General features: G+C 44.7%; 1 protein-coding gene across 1 annotated transcript in view; it reads right to left on the bottom strand.

Moving 5' to 3' along the window:
• Positions 1–14,453, bottom strand: part of PREP (prolyl endopeptidase) — a 118,004-nt gene extending 103,551 nt beyond the window's left edge. The window contains exons 1-2 of the mRNA XM_027057176.2: positions 14,282–14,453; positions 8,588–8,662 (exon numbers count right to left, since the gene is read on the bottom strand). Of these exons, the coding sequence (XP_026912977.1) occupies positions 8,588–8,662; positions 14,282–14,326 (120 nt within the window). The 5' untranslated portion in view covers positions 14,327–14,453. The remainder of the gene's footprint in view (positions 1–8,587; positions 8,663–14,281) is intronic.
• Positions 14,454–21,138: the final 6,685 nt, after the last annotated feature.

Genomic DNA, 21,138 nt, shown 5'->3' with positions numbered 1-21,138 from the left:
AAAGCTGGCCAGAATCCATTTCTGCTGCTTGCATCAAAACCCTGGTTACACGGGTGCCTGGGTGGCTCAGTCGGTTAAGTGTCCGACTCTTGATTTCGGCTCAGGTCATGATCTTACAGTTCATGGGTTCGAGCCCCACATAGGGCTCTACACTGACAGTATGGAGCCTGCTTGGGATTCTGTTTTTCTCTTTCTCTCTCTCTCTCTGCCCCTCCCTAGCTCATGTGCATGCTCTCTCTCAAAATAAATAAACCCTGGTTATATAAGGCATGAGAAAAGAGAAAAAAAGCCAGTAGCACTTAGAAAAGAAGATGGTCCAGTACCAGCAACTTCCTCATACTTCCGATGATTATCCCATCCATACATCAAAAGGAAGTTGTTTCCCTAATTACATATTTCCACTGTGGATTTATAAGAAGTGTATTTACAAACTACAATAAGGAAAAACATTTCCAAAGGAGGTGATGAGTGAGATATTTAGGAACCTGAGATAATATGTGGTAACATATTTACCTAAAGCGCCTCCTGTTTCCAATCAAGAAGGACAGCACAGTAGTAATTCCCAATCCAGGTCCTACATGGAACAGTAATGAATGGGTGAACGAGTGTTTCACAGGCCAGCTTTGCCAAGGGCGTTCACAAGGCCCCAGTTAAAAGAGGTACTACCAGATAGTTTGAAGGTAATCTCTGCCCTAGTTTAATAATCATGCTTTAGAACACGGGAACCTCACTTAGAAGTCACAGTCCCATGGAAAAATACCAACGCACAGAGCGTGAGCCTCTTTATCTTAAACACCTAGGATTCGAAAGGAAAATCCTTCTTAGTTTTCTGGATGAAAATAGAAGAGTCTTTGAAGTTGGACATTCTGACTAAGCGGCTGGAGCACTAGCGTCTGAAGGTCTATATCCCGCTACGGTTACGCAGCAGTGCCCCAAGCTACACCATCTTTGTGCAGACCTCTGCCAGGTACGGAAAATGAATTCTTCCGTGCATTTTCTGAGGTGAAGGTCAGTAAAACCTTGGAAGTGATTTCGATAATACTCATTTTATAGGCGAATAAAATGAATCCAGGCTAGGTAGCCTGCCATGGTCATAGAACAAGAAAATGGAAGGACAAGAGCTCTGATTTGTGTGTTCTGGCTTCCAGTCCCATTTGTCAAATATTCTCTGCCTCCACACTGCTTCCCAACAGAAGTAATATGAGGAGTGCCTGCAAGCGCACAGGATGAAGAACTATCCACGAAAAGGATATTCAGTGTGTCTTAAAGTCTTCAAAGAACATCATAAACCCAAGCCAATTAATTTCCAGTGAACTTCATCTGCTGTCTTTTGGCTCAGAGACTAGCCCTTTAAGCACTGGAAGTCCTGGGAGCAACCTTCAACTCTGCTGGCTCTGCAGCCTGACAGCGCGGTGGCCTGCTGTAGAAATGCGACTGGACAAATGAACTCTGCTCACCCAGCTCCAAGCCACTTCTTCCACAGGTTGGCTCTGGTTCCATGCTAGGGAAAGCCCAGTGTCCAGGGAGATCTGGGCCAGACTGGTACCGGAACAGAGCAGAAACTCCTCACACTACATACGTTTAGGGTTAACCTTTAACAATGAAAACAAAAGCTAGCAAACGAACAAGAAAACAGACCTCACAATAGGCAGGAAGGATGCCTGAAAGCAGGTGCTGACCTCCTTAAACTTTGTTCTCCATTGACCTCTGTGACACTAAAATACCTACACTGAAATCCTAGGCTGCTTCAATATCCTAGAGATGATCAGAAGTCATTTAAGATTTAAATCTTCCCTGCCAGAGAAGGAAACAGTGTAAGGACAGGGGAAGGGAAAGATAACATGTCCAGGTTTCTTACTCTGAAAGACTGAAGGACCCCTGCTCTCCTCCCTACGTTTCTCAGCCTCTTCTCAGCAGGTGTAATGAGCTATCTCCAACTAGTCAGCCCAATGGGAGAATGGGAAGGGAGAGCAAATAATGTCCTAGAGAAGACCTATGTTGTGTATTCCTTTGATCTTCTCTGACACAGATGGCAATTTTATTTTATCAGAAGGAATGAACATAAACTAAAACAACTGTTTTGTTTTATTGTTGCTGGTTCTCACTAACGTTCTTCTCTCGTGAGATCCACCAAGGAAACAGAGCTGTTTGCTGTGGCTCTCATTTTGCCTAGGGCCACTCTCAGGGAGAAAACAAAATTAGTCCTTAGGTATATGCAGATCATATTCTACACTTAGCTACTGCTGTACCAAAGTCCCAGGACAGAGTTTCTGTGAAAGGCAGATTTGACAATTAGTTACAATTAAGAGGGCTATCCCTTGAAAGGTATAAATCCCTCCATTCTCTGTATCTCCCCTTCAGTAACTCAGTAACAACTTCTGGCATATGCAACTAAGAAGTTGGAGCCACAAAACGTGGGGTAAGACGGAGAGCCTCCTGAAGAGCCTACAAGGACACTGCTTCCGTCTAGACCTTGGGGCTGCAAAACCAAGCCCAATGATGGAGAGAGAGGAATTTATCACACTATCAGGAAGGGGAGCAAACAGGGTGGAATGACTGCACCGCAGTGAGTGGAGAGGCCAAGACAAATACTCGTTTAGTAGTGTCAGAGTGACCTCAAAGTGAGACTGCCATCTCAGCTGTGAGAGCAATGGAAGCAGAGTCTGGGGACTTGGGAGTCAACGCAGGGCCAAATGGCAGAGCAGTCTGCTGGACAGGACAGATGCAAGTCTCCACCACTCCCCCGAACATGTGGTCCACGTGCACAGTGAAGAACATAGGGTTGGGAAGTTTCTGGATTTGAGGAGGTTGGTCTATGTTGATGGGCAATATTACCGGGTATGGTGACAAAGGAAGAGGGTCAGCTATGTGACGGGGCATGTGGAGTGACTCCTGGCCAGAGGAAGAGAGGGAGATGGCACATGGTAAAATCTGAAATAACAACTGACCAGGGCACCCCTGAAGGGCCAGGACACCAACGAAGAGGAAGAAAGAGGTTGAGAAAAGCTACACAGAGGGTGGGGTTTGGGGTTTGTTTCTTGTTTTTAGGAGGGAAATCTAGAAAGTTAAAGATGAGGATGTCAATCATGTGCACGTTAACGTCAGTGGATGGAAGACGGGAGCAGAGCCTCGTTATTAGATTGAAGGCTCAAGTTGACCTCAGCATCAAATACGGGTGTGCAGGAAGACTGCTCCAAAGTGCCTCCTACGATCTACAAAGGACATGCTGGAAATGCCTGTTGAAAGGAGAGTAGGAGCTAACTGCCTGTTGGGGCCCGCCTATTTAGTCTCCAAATCATTTTTAATGACTGCAAACCTCCCTCTTTAGCTCTTTATGCTGAAAACTTCCAAGGTCACCCGGGTGTTCCACTTACACCAGTGAGATTTCACTATGGTTCAGATGCTTCAAGAGTCATACTTAGCTCCTCTCTAAAGTGCTTTTAACCCAGAACTTTCCCTTTATCTGATTTTTGTTGTTTAGTTTCTATCCCTATATAGATTCTCCTACAATCATTTTACAAAGGTCGTTTTTAATGTTGTAACCATTTGGAGCACCGCAATTTTTATCCTCGCACTTAATATTCTACCACAAGCACTTTTTCATGTTAGCACGCAATCTTTATAGCCCAACATTTTAACAGATGCACCTATTACTTCATTGAACAGATTCAACATATTCTACTTAAACACTACACTATTGTTGGAAAATTTTCACTATTAGAAATAACGCCCTGGGGCGCCCAGATGGCTCAGTTGGTTAAGCATGTGACTCTTGGTTTCGGCTGAGCTCATGATCTCGCATTTAATGGGTTTGAGCCCCACATCAAGTTCTGTGCTGACAATGCAGAGCCTACTTGGGATTCTCTCTCTCTCTCCCCCTTTCTCTCTGCCCTTCCCCTGCTTGTCCCCCCCACCTCAAAAATAAATATACTTAAAATTTTTTAATAAAAAAAAAGATATAACACTCCAAACTGAGCCTTTGAGAAATCTCTGTATTTTCAAAGTGGCATTATTACTTTCCCAGTAGGCACGAAATCTCTTTCTCATTCCCAAGTGTTTGTTTTTTGTTGCTCTCAGATGGGTTAATTTCTCATTACTGATGGTACATATAAGAGCTGACAGTTTTGTATTTCTTTTGTACATACTATTTTATACATAATCACTTTATGGAATCATTAATTCTGGTAAGTTTTCATTTGTTTCCCTTAGGCTTCCTAGATACATGATCATATAATCTACAATTCATGATTTTTACTTTCTTCTCTCCAAATTTTGGTTCATATTTTCATGTACTGATCAAAGCTTTGTGAACATATAAGAATTGTAGTAACAGAGACATTTAGCCTAGTATTTAAGGTGCTGTTTTGAATGAGATGTCACCTTGATAAAGCACTGTAATTCCAACTGTACTTTTAGATTTTAAGTTTTTAAAGTTTACTTACTTATTTTGAGAGAGTAAGCAAGCAAGAACAGGGGAGGCACAGAGAGACAGGAGAGGGAGAGAATCCCAAGCAGACTCCGCGTGTTGTCAGTACGGAGCCTAATGTGGGGCTCAAACCCACAAACCATGAGATCATAACCTGAGCTGAAACCAAGAGCCGGACGCTTAACCGACTAAGCCACTCAGGCACGCCTTTAATTTCTTTTTAATATTAATTAGGATAATTATATAGCTTTATTTAATCTATTTCTATATTAAACTCTTCCTTAATTCCTGTGATAAATTCAACTTTCTTTTAAATCTACTAACATTCATTGATAATTCTTTATACTCACAAGAAAGGTTGGTCCTTACATCTTCATTGTCCCACACAGGAGCCACTAGCCACATGTGGCTATTGAGCCCCTGAAGTGTGGCTGCTGTGAACTGATACATGCTAGGGGTGTAAAATAGTCACTATATTTCAAAAACTTCATTGCAAAAAAGAGGAATATATTTTAATAGTATTTTATATTGATTACCTGTTGAGATATTAATATTTTGAAAATACTAATTAAATATAGTACTATAAAATAATTCCATTTGTTTCTTTGTACTTCTTAAAATGTGGGTACTTGAAAAGTTTGAATTATACACGTAGCTGGTATGTATCTACTGGGTAGGACTGGTCTGTACAAAGTATCTCAAGTTTCCATATCAAGGTTGGATTTGCTTCAGAGAGTCAAGTGAGTTGTTGTATAGGATCTTTTACAAACTGGAGCATTTCTTATAACATAGGATTATATGGGCCTTGACAGCTTTAAGGGATTCATCTAGATTCAACAACCTCCTACTTTTAAGTTACAAGTCTGCTCTGATATTCTTTTATAAGGGATAAAGCCTTAAATGCCAGTCACTGTCAGGAATGGATAACCCATATTACATACTAGATTAAATCAAAGACCTCCTGATAGCATTTCAGAATTTAGTATAAAAGAGCTACAAATGTTCTTCACTTCCTGACTGGTTTTTCTTTGTTTTGGAGGCTATGTGAAGATATTCCTCTTTACATCAAGGTGTGACTAATACACCTTTGTGTACATGTGTCTAACCATGAGCAGGAAATATTCGCGCTGCTCTTCTGCTCGTTAGAAAAACACATTAGAAAAAAATAACTCCTCAGAAACCAGATGATATTACTGGCCTTGGTCATTAACGAACCTGTCTGGAAAGGAGGGAGATGGGTGTGTGGGAAGACTGCAGGGAGGAGGCAAAGGTTCAAAGCCACTCTGACACCGGAGGGCAGCTGTCCGCACAGGCCAGTGTGGGCACAGCGGCCACAGCCCATGGTCCCCGCAGGAGGATGGCCAAGTCCACGGCAAGCACTGACATGAATATATTCCCCCCAAAGCTATTACACCCAGAGTCTTTTCCCTTTTATTAGTTTTTAACATAAAGTTGATAACCACCTAGCTACCTCCACACTTATTAGCTGAATGACCTTGGGCGTGTTACTTAATTACTCAGTAACTCCATTTCTTCATCTGTAAAATGGGGAAAATAAAAAGCTCTGCTTTAGGCTTTGAGAATTAAATGATAGGGGATGCAAAGCTACGGATGAAGTGCCTGGCACACAGTAAGCACCCAATAAATGTATACCATGAAAATAATAGCGTATACTCATTAGCTTCTAGCAAATGTGAACTGTAAGATCACTAGCAAAGTTTTTCATCTACTAATAAGTGGCTTGTCAACCACAGGACCAGCCAGTATCAATTAAGGAACAGCAAAGCATGTGTTCATTAACACACAAGCAAAAACTGGGTCACTCTGACACTACTGAATCCCTCAATCACCATCAAAGCCTGAAGAAATTCAGGTTGTAGCCAATACCTCAAAGTAATCATCACAGAGACAGTCTTTGGGGCAGTTTTCCAAGAGATGCACGCAGGAAGTTCACTCCTTTCCTGGTGCTTCCCATCCATTACAGGTTAGGTAGCTGCCTGTGACTCTCCATTCCCAGGCTCCATCCCTGTCTCGGCTCAGGGCAATGCCAAGTGATCAAGGTCATTCCTGGCAGGGTCAAGGTAAGGAGGCAGCCCCACATCTGCTCCCTAAGCCTCCTAGCCTTCCCTGCAGAGTTAGAGCCCCACCCACTCTCAAAGATCCCCATCTATTTCTCATTGTGGAATCTCTATCCATCCACCTTTGTAACTAATGTTTCATGAAAGAGAACTGAAAACCCGAATACCAATAATTCTCACCCATGAGACCTTTGTCTTTCTTGAGGAGTCAGTCGGGAAAGGGAGATAAGAAGGACTATAGGTATAAGCAAAAACCATTAGAAAATCTCAAAATGGTGGTGTACTTACTTCAAGGACAAAAGGTAGGGATGAGGTTATAAGGGTTTCTACAGTGAGCCAAAAAGGACACACCTGCTGGAAAGAAGAGGAAAGGGTGGAAGAAAGGAAAGCAGGCAAACTGGTGCATGGGAACGAAGGAAGAAGAAAGAGACGACATGAATTTTACTCCAGGACCACCTCTTCCTGCCTCTACTTTCTCCTCTTGCACAGACTACCGTGCCTGGCTAAGCCCTTTGCCCCATTCCTTTCCTCGTCAAGCTCTTTCCCAAGGATTTAAAAGTGGTGGAATCTGTTACCCCACAGACCGACCAGGCAGGAATGGGAGGTGGGAATGGGAGGTGGGAATGGGCAAGGGGAGAATCCCAAGCCCACTAGCCAGACCCACATTGGGAGGGAATGCTTTCCTGGCAAATCTGAACTGCCTTGGAAACCTGAGTTGACTTCTCCAGAGAACACCGGTATTTATGGTGGCAGGGGACCACAAGACATAGGAGGAGCTAAGACATAGGAGGAGCTAAGACATAGGCTTATTGGCGGCAGGTCTGGAAAACCACCCAGAGTGCATTTAGCGTTGCTTTTTTAAAAAATGGAAATGTACTCTGGGATTCTAAAGAAGTTCAAATAAATTTCCGGAATAGTGAGCATATTAGAAATAGCATACATATTCCCATGCACTAAGTAATATGTAAATATAGTTATAAATTAAGAGTCAAGGAACTTGCCATGGATTGGAGAAACACGATCCCTTCACCCAAGCAAACTTGATTAACAAACTTACAGTATATGTAAGGATGAATCCTACATGACAAGATCTGGGCACTCCAAGGACAGAACATCTGTGGGACATAGCACTCAGGGGTACTTTCATTAATGGAATGAGACTTCAGCTCAAAATACTATGTGTTTCTCCAAAAGAACAGTAAAGATTTGCATTGTTAGGCAGAGCAGAAAATTCTCCCTTCACCCCATTACTTCCATAAAATATAAGAATGTTCTTATATTTACAATTTGGTTCATTTTGTTTTTGTTGCATTAAAATCAATAAGTGATCCAAGACCAGCACTCAGTTTTCAAGACCTGGTATCTGTTCAACATACAGTTGACACTTGAACAACAGAGGTTTGAACTGTGTGGGTCCACTTGCACATGGACTGTTTACAGTATAGGACTACAAATGTATTTTCTCGACCTGACGATTTTAATACCCTTTTCTTTTCTCTATCTTAATTTACTGAAACAATACAGCACACACTACTTTTAAAAAATGTGTGTGGACTGTTTCTGTTATTGGTGATGCTTCCAGTCACTATTAGTAGTTAAGTTTTTGGAGAGTCAAAAGTTGTAGTTGGATTTTCAGCGGGGGGGGGGGGGGGGGGGGCTTTGACCCCACCCCCACCCCTCCTCCCACACTGTTCAAGGCCCAACTTTATAAGATTTTTTTTCCTTTGGAAAAAATATTTTAGGCAACGTTTCATTCACATAGTTTTTCTCTAAGTTTTCATTTTTACTTGGTAAAATCAGTTTTTTTCTTTCTCATATTTTCCTTTCAAATTCTTGCTTCATCAGTGTTACCATAAACCATAAACATTATTGCAAACATTTTCTTTTCTCTGGGACAAAAAATGCTTTCATCTTTTTTCCCATGGATCATTTGACAAAAAGTGGTAGCACCAACAGTTATATTCACCATCCCACAGCAGAAAACACAGGAAGATGCCAGAAAGGAAAAGCTATAGCTACTGAAGTCTAGGGTTTGGGGCAAGGTACTAAGACCACCTTATCTTTAATTATAAGCCCCAATTACCTTTGTCTGCTCGCTGTCTGGATCTTCAAGCCAAGCATAAGGGTCGTAAATTTTATGTCCATGATAATCCTGTACCTGCAAAAGACAAAATGTGGTTTTGGACAATTAGAGTCTAACCCCAATTAAATTAGTATTTTCTGAATGTAACAGAGGAAAAATAGGATAAGGATAGGCAAAATACTCCAATTGGCTCACTGGCAATGTGTCTGCCCAAATTACCACATGAACCAAAGCTGGCAGGTTCTCAAAGGTGTCAAGCCACCCATCATGAAAAGAATGTTTTAGCTGGAGAAGGAAGAAAGATGAAAGGTCAGAATAGGGAACTGCTCTGTCTGTACAACACAAAACAAAGGCCTGCCGCTGTGCTAAAGAAACTTGAAAATGTGTGGTCAGTGGCAAAGCACGGAATCACACAATGCACCAGGGATGCAAGAAGGGCATGTTTGTGAAGGAACCACCACGCACGTGCTGATTTGCTTCTTTTCTGTTCTTGCTGAGCTTACTAATGATGAGAAAATCTCTCTGCTATATATAACATGATTGGTTTTTGTCTTTAAGTCTAAACTGCCAAAAAGCAGGTTACCAACGTGCGGTAGAATGATTCCAGTTGATAGCAGCTTTAAAAAAGCTGACGTAAGTGCAATGAAAGAACATTTCTAAAACTGCAGCCTTTCTTCCCTTTTGTGTATTGTTACAAAATGCTTACAAAAAGAGGCACAGAGGCATCACCCATTCAGACTACCCTGGTATTTGAAGAAAGACAACTGCTTAGTACAGCAGGGCCCAGCAGAGGGGAAGGCTTCAAGGAGCTCCCGCGGGCGGCTGAGCATCAGAGACACCTTCGAGCTCCTGAAAAGCCCAAATTCCTGGGCCTGGCCTCGGAAACTGACCCACACACTACAGGAGCAGTCGGGAGTCACCGCTTCCCAGGTGATTATGCCTAAAGAAAATTTCCAAAGGTAAAAATCATCACAAAATCTCTCCATTTCATACTATCCTGATTAATGTCACTGAAAGCATAGGGACATCTCTCCAGTAAATCTCTTCTGAGCAACTCCAACATTCCTGTTACAGTTTCTCATAGGTTTTTGGGAACAAGAATGCCAGGATCTCAGATGAATTTTTAATCTGTCTCCTTGCTTTGTCGATTACATCGAAAGGTAAGGGCTATTCCCTAATAGAGGCAAATAATCTCCCAGAAAAGGAAAATCTGTTGTTTCCCCAGCTGGTCTAAGTTCCAGTGTGGCTGCTGGCCAGTTTAAGAAGGACCTCTTGGTGCCTAAAACCCCAGGCTTTCTGCAAAGGGCCTTCATCTCTCCTTATCTGGTACCAGATGAGAGAACACCTGGAGAAATGCACACCTGGAAGCATGGTCAGTTAAGGCGGAACACTCAAAAACTGTTCTCATTAAACAACTGACAAATACAGGTGACATAAAACCAGACTAGAATCTCTCCTGACAAATCCTCATAAAATCACCAATTTTGAACCCTTAAGAAAACGCTCTCTAAATATTAGCTGATTGTGGGACGCCTGGGTGGCTCAGTCGGTTAAGCATCTGACTTCGGCTCAGGTCATGATCTCGCTTGGTTTGTGGGTTTGAGCCCTGCATCAGGCTCTGTGCTGACAGCTCAGAGCCTGGAGCCTGCTTTGGATTCTGTGTCTCCTGCTCTCTCTGCCCCTCCCCTGCTCACAGTCTCTCTCTTGCTCTCTCAAAAATAAATAAATGTTAAAAACAAAAAAAATGTTAGGGGCGCCTGGGTGGCTCAGTCGGTTGAGCATCTGACTTTGGCTCAGGTCATGATCTTGCTCGGTCTGTGGGTTTGAGCCCCAGGTTGGGCTCTGTGCTGACAGCTCAGAGCCTGGAGCCTCCTTCAGATTCTGTGTCTCCTCCTCTCTCTGCCCCTCCCATGCTCATGCTCTGCCTCTGTCTCTCAATAATAAACAAACGTTAAAAAAAATTTTTTTAAAAATGTTAGCTGACTGTTACCACTCAATGAAAATTTTGTATCTTTTCTTATCTGCAAGTCTTTCACATTTTACACACATTGAAGTGGTTTTAAATATGCTTAAAACAACCTTCTTTTCCTCTGACAATAAGAAAGCAGAAAAATTTAGAGTTGTAAAGGATCTTCCAGTCCAACATTTTTAGGAGCAACAGCAGGCTCAAGATGGCAACGTGCCCAGGGCCATACCGAGTTCAGAACCAGAGCCGGGACTAAAAGCACACTGCCAACAGCTTTTCCCCAAATATTCCTCAGAGGTGACACACCAGACACTTTAAAAATGTTCCTCGATCATGATGTTCCTAAAACTCAGACGTATCCATTAACTTGTCATAAGAAAGCAGAAAAGATTCACAGGAAATCACGTTAGTTTTGTCTAATACTAGATCCAAAGCAACGAACATTCGCTCACTATCCACACTATGGTGCCCAGTGTTGTAAAGCAACCTTGTGAGAGGGTGGATGATATTCCTATTTTTCAGATTATGGAATGCAATTCAAAGAGGTTAGCAGGAGAGAGTGAAGGCTGCAGATTTACGGCTCACTTGGAGAGAGCCGTGCCATAGACTTCAGCCATGGTACCTCACTGTGAAGCTATTACCAACTCATTTTCCAGGTGAGGAAACTAAAGCTGGAGAGAGCTAAAGCAACTGTCAAAAGTCAGGTGGCTAATAAACAGTAGAACCCGTGACCCTCTTTGAGCTAACCCCAAAGCCTGTGGGGCTTGCTACTGAACTACAACGGGTGTAAACTGGCAGGCCCACACCTGGACCCTAACTCAGAACCTCCCGAACGGTGTGTATGGTCAGGAAACCGCTCCATCTTCCCAGAACCAGCATTACCATCTGAAGCCAATTAAGGGCAGGTGTTCAGCAGGCATTTTTAAACAGGACAGGAAACTGATTCTCTCCAGGGCAATCCCACAGGCAATCCCAGGAGCCTCGTGCCACCACTGTACTCCCCTGCCCCCCCTACTTTTTCTTCTACAAGACCGTACCCTACAGATGGGGTGGTCTCGTAGCCATATCCCCTGAACTCAAGTTGGGCAGTACGTGGTTCTCCTTATGATTTAAGTTTGCCAGCCATTCCTCATCTCCCCAAAAGCCTTTAAAAATACAGCCCTGATAAGGCACTGTTAGCATTCAATATTTTACTTGTACCATTCAATAGCTCACCTGCTGACTTCAGGATAAACCGCAGAGTCCTACACAAAGTAGGCAGAGCCCATCAAACCTGGCCCCGCTTTTTTTTTTTCTTTCCACCCCCCACCCAAGCTTATCCACCCATGGATGGTCACAACAGCCTTACTGCCATCCTGCAGACAGTGCAAGTCCACGAACGTCCAGCCCTACATGACCATGATTTATTTTGGTCACACAGCCAGGAATGTCCTTTCTACCTTATCCAACTGGCCAACTTCCAGGCTCAATTCGCATATGATCTCTTCCCCTGATGGAAATTAATCCCATTCTTCTCTGTGTTCTCCACTCACCCTACACACTCTTCTAACCCCTACAGCAGGCCTGAATTTCCTGACAGCACATGCTGCCAGTACAGACAATGGCATTGCATTGGAAGCATCATGGTTTCCAAGTTTCTGCTCATTAGGGCGGAAATTCACCAAAAACGGTTGTATGCTCCAACCCCACAGGTCAACAGAAGACTGCCTGGTATTCGGCTGAAAATGTTCAAGTGACAGAGAGGGAGCTACAGCAATCTCTAACACCTGCTGGAGAGAGACAAACCCAACCTAGAAAAGAAGGCGACAATTTCAGCCAATGCCTAAATCTAGCCTAAGGTTTTAGTCATCAGGACCCTGTCACAGTAAAAAGATACTTACTCCATGTAGGCTATCGGGGCTGGGATACGTACACCGTGGGATCCACAGAGTAGGGTCCAAGCCAGACCTGAGCTATATTCCCTTGGCCATGAGGCTTAGGGTTTTCGTGAGTTCTCCGATGAGAAGAAACTGTAGGATATCAAAATCTGTGGAACCTTTTGAGTTAATTGTTCGTAATCTTTTGGACGTCTTCATAAAAGCCTCACTTAACCCTTTCAAGAATGGCAGGATTTTGATAACCCAAATAGGGAAAAACTAAGCAAGAAGCAATCTCAACTAAAAACACAACTAAAATGACACTTATCAAGTCACACAAACGATAGTTCTTTCTACTTTTAATCTATCCTGAAAACTCAAAGATCCTTAAGAACCGAACTGACATAGTCACAGGTCTTCTGATTACTGAAGTCTGGCACATTGCAGGGCCAGACTGTCATGGGAATAAATGAATGATGATAGTCTTACTGCAAAAGTCAGTCCTAAGCCCTGTGATTGGCCAAGCCAGTACTAACATTTCATATATGAGAAAGAAGGCCCATAACAGGTAAGCGATCTGCCCAAAAGCATCCAGCTAGTGAGTGACAAAACCAGCACTAGCACTCAGGTCTTCTTACTTGGTCTGCCCTCTTTTCCATTCCAGCAGGATCACTTTACTCCCATACACAAAGGGAACAACCCTTTGAAACACAGGAATACAGCTTCTTGGGCTGTTAAAGTAAATTTAATAAGCAAGCAGTTGAATAGACTGAGAAAACATGGTTACCAGATGGCCACTGGTCAAAGAAACCATGAATGCATCAGTGCCACTTGGAAGTCTTAATTTAAAACAATATGTCCTTTACTTTAAAGCCTCAGTACCTTTTAACCCAAAGTGAAATGTGCTTTGAAGTACAGACGTTCTGGCATAAATCAGGTCAGAGGAAGCAGAAAAACAACACAACCACCACCACAGATCTATATATACAAAAAATTTTTATTCTGATTCTATTTTAAGTAATCTGAGATATTTGGCTATTCCTCAGAGAATCAAGCCCACATTTGGATTCATTCCAGTTCTTAAGATGCCAAATTGATTTTTACACAAAAAGAGTGTTTGCCCAGATTTCCACCCACTAGATCTCAACAGTTACCCTGAGCTAATCCACAGCTTATGTAAATGATGGCTAACCCTTCCACTAAGCCAAACAAACTCATTCTGAAAAAGGCCATCCCCTGTCCCTTCTAAAGCCCTCGTCTCACCCGCACCAACTCCTTCTCTTGTTTAGGAAAACTTGGATCAGCACTGAAACACTACGGGGTCACCGCTCCACCCTCCCCATTCCACGGTCTTGTGTCTGCAACCCCGCACCACACGCCCGGTACCCGGCCCGGGGCACGGCAGGCGCTCGAAGCACGTTTTAATACCGAATGAATGAACTTCAAGGATTTTAAATTTGGAAGTTTAAAAAGTTTGCCTTTGTTTTTGAATTTTACATCATCTACATACATCCACACTTTCTCCTACCACCATATTTAAGCAGGAGCCTCCTCCAGTCAAAAAACAGTGACACGTTCTGTCTTCCCCATCCCGTCAAACGCCCATTCCTACCTGGGTGTCTGCCCTTGACCCCATTGATTTTTAGGAGGCGGCCAAGCGGCGACTGGCCTCGGGCTCTGCCGCCTCTAGGCGGCCAGTGACGGCCACCATGGCCCCCGCGGCTCGGGAGGAGCCCGGCGCCCCTGGCCCGTATCTCGCAAACAAAGGCCGAGGGGGAGGGGAAGGACGCAGGGGGCGAGGGGCTGCGGGGAGAGGGGCCGCGGGCGGCGGCACACGCGGCGCCCGCGGCGGGCGAGGGCTGGGGTACTCACGGCGGTCTCGTCGCGATACACGTCGGGGTACTGGAAGGACAGCATGGCCAGGGGCGGGCGTGGGGCGGCGTGGGGGCGCGGACTGCGGGCGCGAGCCGGCCGGGCTGGCCGCGGGGCGAGGCTGGGGCGCGGGCAGGGGCCGAGCGGGCGGCGGCGGCTGCGGCGGGCGGCTCTCGGCCAGGACTCTCACGACCCGACCGGCGGCAAGCGGCGAGGACGTGCTGGAAGCAGGAAGCAACTGTCGGCGAGGCCGGGAGCCCCTCCCCGGCGGGCGGGCCCAGCGGCGGCTGCGGCGGCAAGAGGGAGCGGGCGGCGCCGTGCGTGCGCCGGGCCGGGCGCACAGCTCCCTCTGCAGGAGCGCCGGCCGCGCCCGTGCCGCCCGGGCACACGGGCCACCCCGCCGAGGCCGCGTCGCAGCCACGCCGGCCCGCCCGCCCCGGGCTACCCGGTCCGGCACCCGCCGGAGACGGACCCGCGCGGGCCGGGGACACCCGCGCGGGGTACACGTCCGGTCTCGCCGGCCGGGGCCACCACGCCTCCACCCTCCCCTTCCCGAAGTCCCTCGCTGTCAGTTTAGCCGTTGCCGAGCTTGAGAGCGAACAGGCGGGTTTGCTTATTAATCGATTCCCCCATCTTCCTGTTCCTGGGCGTGGTGGGGAGGCAGAGAGAGACCTTGGCTCTCTCCAGCCTTAAGAGCAGTGGGCTTGAGGTGGCCTAATTTTTACTGGCTGCGACTCTGGACTTGGAAGGGAAGGGATAATGGATCATGATAACCATGAAGGAACCACATCTCCCTTCACTCCAAGTCTCTGGTGGGCACTGGGTGGTGGGGCATCCAGATTTTAGAGGTGTTGGTAGGACAATGGGTAAGCCCTTATCTGAGATTTACCAATGAAGAGAGGACCCAAGTGGGAGCATCGGGGTCTTTTGTTCATCCTGCCAGTTCCTTAATTCTGTTCTTGCCAATGTGTTTGTTTATTGAGCACCTACTGTTGTCCCTGTGGGGGAAACAGTAGTTGACAAGGTGCTTGACCTCAAAGTCATGACATTGTAATAGTTCTAATTCTTTTTCCTTAGGTTAGTGATATGTGTTCTGGTCTTGCTTTCTGGACCATCAGGAAGAAGCTTTATAGCCCCAAATCTTCACAGCTGTGGTGTGTGTTCCATGTGTTATGTACTCCTGGCTTCTTAGAAGTCATGGGAGGATGGCATGGGTATGACCACAAAGCCCTTCCAGTCCTGAATTCCACATGTATATGGTAATGGTTGTAAACTCATGTGTTCTGTTTCTTTTGTATTATCACCCCAGTTCCGTGGCTCACACATCATAGTTCAATTTCTCTTCATGGCAGGGTAATTGATAAACATGTCTTGCATTGGTTTCCCAAACCCCCTCCTTGGGCAACCTGAGAATCTTCAGTTTTGGGAAAGCTCACAGTTGGGGCCAAACTCAGTGCAGACAGACACAGACAATAGTGCTCTGCAGTCCAGCATTCCTGATCCTAGTTACCACCCCCTGCCTTGCCTGCCTGTCACCTGGCCTAGGGACTGCCAGGCATTTCCTAATGCTTCTGCCACTTGTGTGTTTGGGGGGGTGGGGGGTGTGGGGGGAGGATTTTAAGAGCAGCCCAGGAGCACATGACCCAGCAGATCCCCTAGTAACAACGACAGCAATAGTAGTTAATGCTTACTCAGTGCTTCTTATATGCCAGGAAATTATCTTATTTAAACCTTATAAGATAACTAATCTTATCCCAATTTTAAGTTTTATTTATTTTTTTGTTTTGAGAGAGACGGAAACAGTGCGAGTGGGAAAGGGGCAGAGAGAGAGAGAGAGTGAGAGAGAGAATCCTAAGCAGGCTCCGCGCTACCCACACAGAGCCTGATGTGGGCCTTGAACTCACAAAACCACAAGATCATGACCTGAGACAAAACCAAGAGTCAGACACTCAACTGACTGAGCCACCCAGGTGCCCAGTTTTATAGTTGGGGAAAACAGGGGCTGACTTTTGCCCAGAACTTCACAAATATTTATTAAAAAAAAAAAAAAAAATAGAGCCAGGATTCAAACCAAGATCTCTCTGATGCCAACACTCAGTCTTAATCACTCTTTTTTAAAAAAATGTTTATTTATTTATTTTTGAGAGAGTGAGAGAGAGCCCAAGTGGGGAGGGGCAGAGAGAGATGGAGACAGAGAATCCCAAGCAGGCATCTTCACTGTCAGCAAAGAGCGTGACCCAGGGCTCACTCCATCCCACAAGTTGTAAGATCATGACCTGAGCCGAAATCAAGAGTTGGATGCTTAACCCACTGAGACACCCAGGTGCCCTTTAATTACTCTTCTTCATGAATAAATAGGAGTACTCCATGGTCTACAAGGATACCCATAAATAGGTGACATTTTCCCAGCGCTTAATTTTAGCAGGCAAGGTAGAAATTATGAGAATTGTGGTGCCCAGAGGACAAATCAAACCTCAGGTGTTATCCTCTGTTCATCTCTAGGCAGTTATCCTAGTGCCCAGCTCCTCCAGGTCCTGAAAGGCAAAGGTCTGTATGTGGCACAGACAGTGCAATGTGCTGCCAGCAATAGATTGTCTGCGACTGCAGCGAGCGAAGTGGAGATGAAGACCCATTCCCCTCTTTGTGGCCAGATTGCTTGTACATTACCTACCTTTGCCACCTATTAGATATGAGTTGTCTGCTTTAATCCTCCCTTAAAAAGCCCATTTTACAGACGAGGAAACGGAATCTCAGCAGCTTTAAAGGAATTTGTCTGAAGTCCTCACACAGCTAAGACAGCCAAGGTTCAAATTCGTCAGTTGACTGCAAAGCCCATGCTCTACCTTGCCCACAGAAAGTGAAGAGAAGGGAAATATTTGAACCGTCGCAGAAATGGAAATTCTACCTCCAGAATAAACACCAGAGTGCTCTTTGACTTCTAACATCGCACACTATTTCCAGGAGAATTCTAAATTAACTCTGTAAAAACTCGTGCTCTAACCTACAACCATTCCCCAAACACAAGGCCCCTGGGGGCAAAGGGATAGCAGAGACATAGAAGGACCTCCAGGGAAGCCCGCAGCCTGTCCTCTATTGCCTGACCTCCAACTTTGTACCCCACTCTGTTAACCAGAGTCACCATAGTAAGGAGGCAGGTTAGCGATATTTACTACCGCTTGCCTGTCTCAAACCCACTCCAAGTACTTGTCGCAGCATCCCTCCCAACCACACATAGTACCCTCCAAGAGAGGATTTCTGGTAATTAGCCAAGGGGGTAAGTGTTGGCTGAAATCCATCTTTCTCTCTACTTGCCACACTGTGCACAGGGGCACTGGCTGCCTTCAGCTGGAAAAAGGGGTGCCCATATTCTCACAAAGGTCCACTGACAAGAGGCTGCATCTACCCAGGGGAAACAGTTCTAACTCACACAAGAGTGCCATCTTGTTAGCACTCCTTAAGCCTGATGCCTTGGGTGCTCGCCTGGAGAATCCTTTCATTTGACTGCGGTTTCCAGGTAGCTAGCTAACCTACTGATTGGTGGGGTGCAGTCATTTCCAGCTACATTTCCTTTAAGATGTGTATAATTTTTTCCAGTATGATTTCTAATGAAAATTCTGATATACTCCTGTATATCTAATCTCCACAAGGCATCATGAGGTGTGAAACAGCATCTAGAATAAGAGTGAGGATCTCTTCCCGGCCCTGCCACTATTTCCCTGGCTTTGAATGAGTCCTTACATCATTGGTTTGTTTGTTTTTTTTTAAAGATTGAATAATCTCTGCACCAAACATGAGACTCACATTTACAACCCTGAGATCAAGAGTCTCATTCTCTACCCGCTGAGCCAGCCAGGCACGCCATATCGTCAGTATTTTTTCTCTATACCATGAAAGAATTGGATCAGGTGGTGTCCAAGTTTCTTTTGTTCAGGAAGAAATAAAGTAGAGATGTAGGAGCCTCAAAACTATCTCTGGAATTCAAAATGTAATTGCCCTGGGAGAGTGCTATCCATACGTCCTGGGCCGATGGAGGGGAGGGTGGGCAGTAATTATCTACTAAAAGGGCTTTCTCCATAGTTTTCTTCTGTTTTGAAACCATCCACGAGCACAGATTTGGCTCCAAGGCCATGGCTGGGTCTGTGGTACTTACTCAGTTCATAGATTTTATCTTCCCAGGAACTGTAGCTGTTCCCTTCTAATACCCTTCTCTTGATAGAGGCATATGGTTAAAAAGCTAGGGGAGGTGTCTGGCACTACAGCTGTGAAATCTAAGGTCTCCTCCCCTTCTCAACTTAATGTCCAACTGAGTTAAGCCCCAGAATGAGAGGCTAAGGCTGAATTAAATCCAGGCTAAGAAAGAAAAAAAAAACCCTGGGGCATAAAAAGTGGATCAAGAATTAATCTGGGGGCGCCTGGGTGGCTCAGTCGGTTGAGTGACCGACTTCGGCTCAGGTCATGATCTCGCGGTCTGTGAGTTCGAGCCCCGCGTTGGGCTCTGTGCTGACAGCTCAGAGCCTGGAGCCTGCTTCTGATTCTGTGTCTCCCTCTCTCTCTGTCCCTCCCACACTCATGCTCTGTCTCTCTGTCTCAGAAATAAATAAACATTAAAAAATTAAAAAAAAAATAAAAAAGAATTAATCTGGAGTATTTTTCTACTTTAGTTTGTAGAATTTATTTATACCATTTCTAACGAGACTCCCAAGTTAGGAGTGTTTCCAAATCAGGAGACAGGGATCTTTTTTCCTCTTCTATTATTAGAAAAAAAATCAGGGGTGCTCCCACATGTGAAATGAAGTTATTTTATTTACGTAAGGAAAGATGAAATAATCCATTCATTGGTTTAACTTTAGAACTTAAAACTATTCAGCAAATGCAATATGCAATACTCAAAATGTGTCAGTTCAAAATTATTGGCTATAAGAACAGAAAGGAGATTAAGAAAGAACAGGAAGGGGAAAAAATGATATATATAAAGCAGGAAAGAGACACAGCATCCCAGATTTGTTAATATTAAGAAAGGTGAAGATAAGCACAAAAAGATAATATGGAATCAGACAATAAACACATGAAAACACATGCATAAAATCAGAGTTAGATGGACAGAAAGCTAGTCTTGTATGGAACAACACTTCATCTTATAGCCTTTAAAATAATAATGTTACAAATGTTAAGTTCTATTGGAACTTTTGCAACTCTGGGATAATTAATGATGAACCCCTTGATGTTTTCTGCATCAGTTTAAACCAAGCAGTATATCTGATCCACACACAAGAGGATCTCCACCCTGTTCAGTGCCTCCATTTTCTCTAGAGTTACTGAGTAACAACCAGACTGTCTTTCCATTTATTCTTTCTGTCATGCAGTCCTCACAGGTATCAACTTGAGTCAGTTAATGCTAAAGAACTGAGCCTATATTCAAGTTCATTGAGCTGGTCTTATTTGACATTTATAGTTTCACCATTTCACTATAGACCAGTGTAGTAGTATAGCCTCTAACAAGTAACATGTGCTGTAAAGCTTTAGTCTTTAGTCCATTACGCTCTGCCCTTTCGGCGATTTAGTGTCCTATAAAACCTAGAGTTGGGTGCCTGGCTGGTAGAGAGTTTGCCCCAACTCTTAGGACAATCTAAGGTCTCTATGTTCTCTCTGGTTGATAGTGCAAATTCTACTGAAAGATAGCTGACAGAATTCCCAGTTCTCTACTGTTCTTACCATTTTTTCTCCTTTTCTGAAGGGGGCGGGGCCAGGAAGAATCACCTTATTGTTTTTATAAAAGTACCACAGGAAATCTTCAGTTAGGACAATAAGGCAGACTAGATATGTCCTGCTAAAGAATGAAGAATTATTAAGGCATTGCTAGGCTCACAGAGACACCTCCCTCCCTCCAAACAGATTAGCCATAAAAAAAATACAGGAGAATGTGAAACAAAAGGGTCACCAGGATAAAGAACTCCAAGGAGGCATCATTTACATTGCCTTCTATGTAAATGCCTCCTACCCTCTGGAGTTGTACAACTAGTTTCCCTGTAACACCCTCTGGAAAGATTGCCTGAAAACAAATGACTGCATCTGACTTGTCTATCACAATGGGCCATTTTGGAAGGAAAGCATCCTAAGGTAGGCCCAGAGGCCTTCCACTGATTAAATCAATCACGACTTAACTTACAATCACAGATCATGCAAGGAAACGATATTGGTTTTTAGTCTATTACCATTTGGCGACATTTTCATACCTGTTTGGTATGGGCCTGTATTGCAAGGGCCTGTGAACCTGAAGATTGCATTTCCTAAATGCCCTTGTCAGCTGATTTCTGACTACCTTCTATCAAAGGAAGAAAACAGAGATGATTGGGGGTGGAGGAGAGACACTGCTTTTCTCCTTTTCTTGGGTTCTGCACAGTTGGATCAGTGGTGGGGAACCTTTGGTCCCCAAAGCGTCAGCAGCAAATTTGGCAATTTCAAAGGCACTATGGCCTCCTATGTTCTTGCAGCCAAGTGCAGGCTGTGGGCTTCCTAAGGAGTATGGCAGCAATTAGCGGCTGGGGCTGGTGCGGCATCAGTGTCATTATGCTCATAGGGGCTGCATGAACTACTGAATCTTTTGTTTCTCTAATCTTAAGAGAAAGACTGATTTCTGAATCTCTAGGGAGCATTACCTTTCCTTTTTCAATCTTCCATCCCACTTGTATAACAAATTTCTTATATTAAATCCCCTCTATATGGGGCGCCTGGGTGGCTCAGTCGGTCGAGCGTCCGACTTCGGCTCGGGTCTTGATCTCACGGCTGGTGGGTTCGAGCCCCACATCGGGCTCTGTGCTGACAGCTCAGAGCCTGGAGCCTGCTTTGGATTCTGTGTC

The sequence above is a fragment of the Acinonyx jubatus genome, chromosome B2, assembly GCF_027475565.1.
Source record: "Acinonyx jubatus isolate Ajub_Pintada_27869175 chromosome B2, VMU_Ajub_asm_v1.0, whole genome shotgun sequence".
Taxonomy (NCBI): domain Eukaryota; kingdom Metazoa; phylum Chordata; class Mammalia; order Carnivora; family Felidae; genus Acinonyx; species Acinonyx jubatus.
This window is presented reverse-complemented; position numbering and strand designations above follow the sequence as displayed.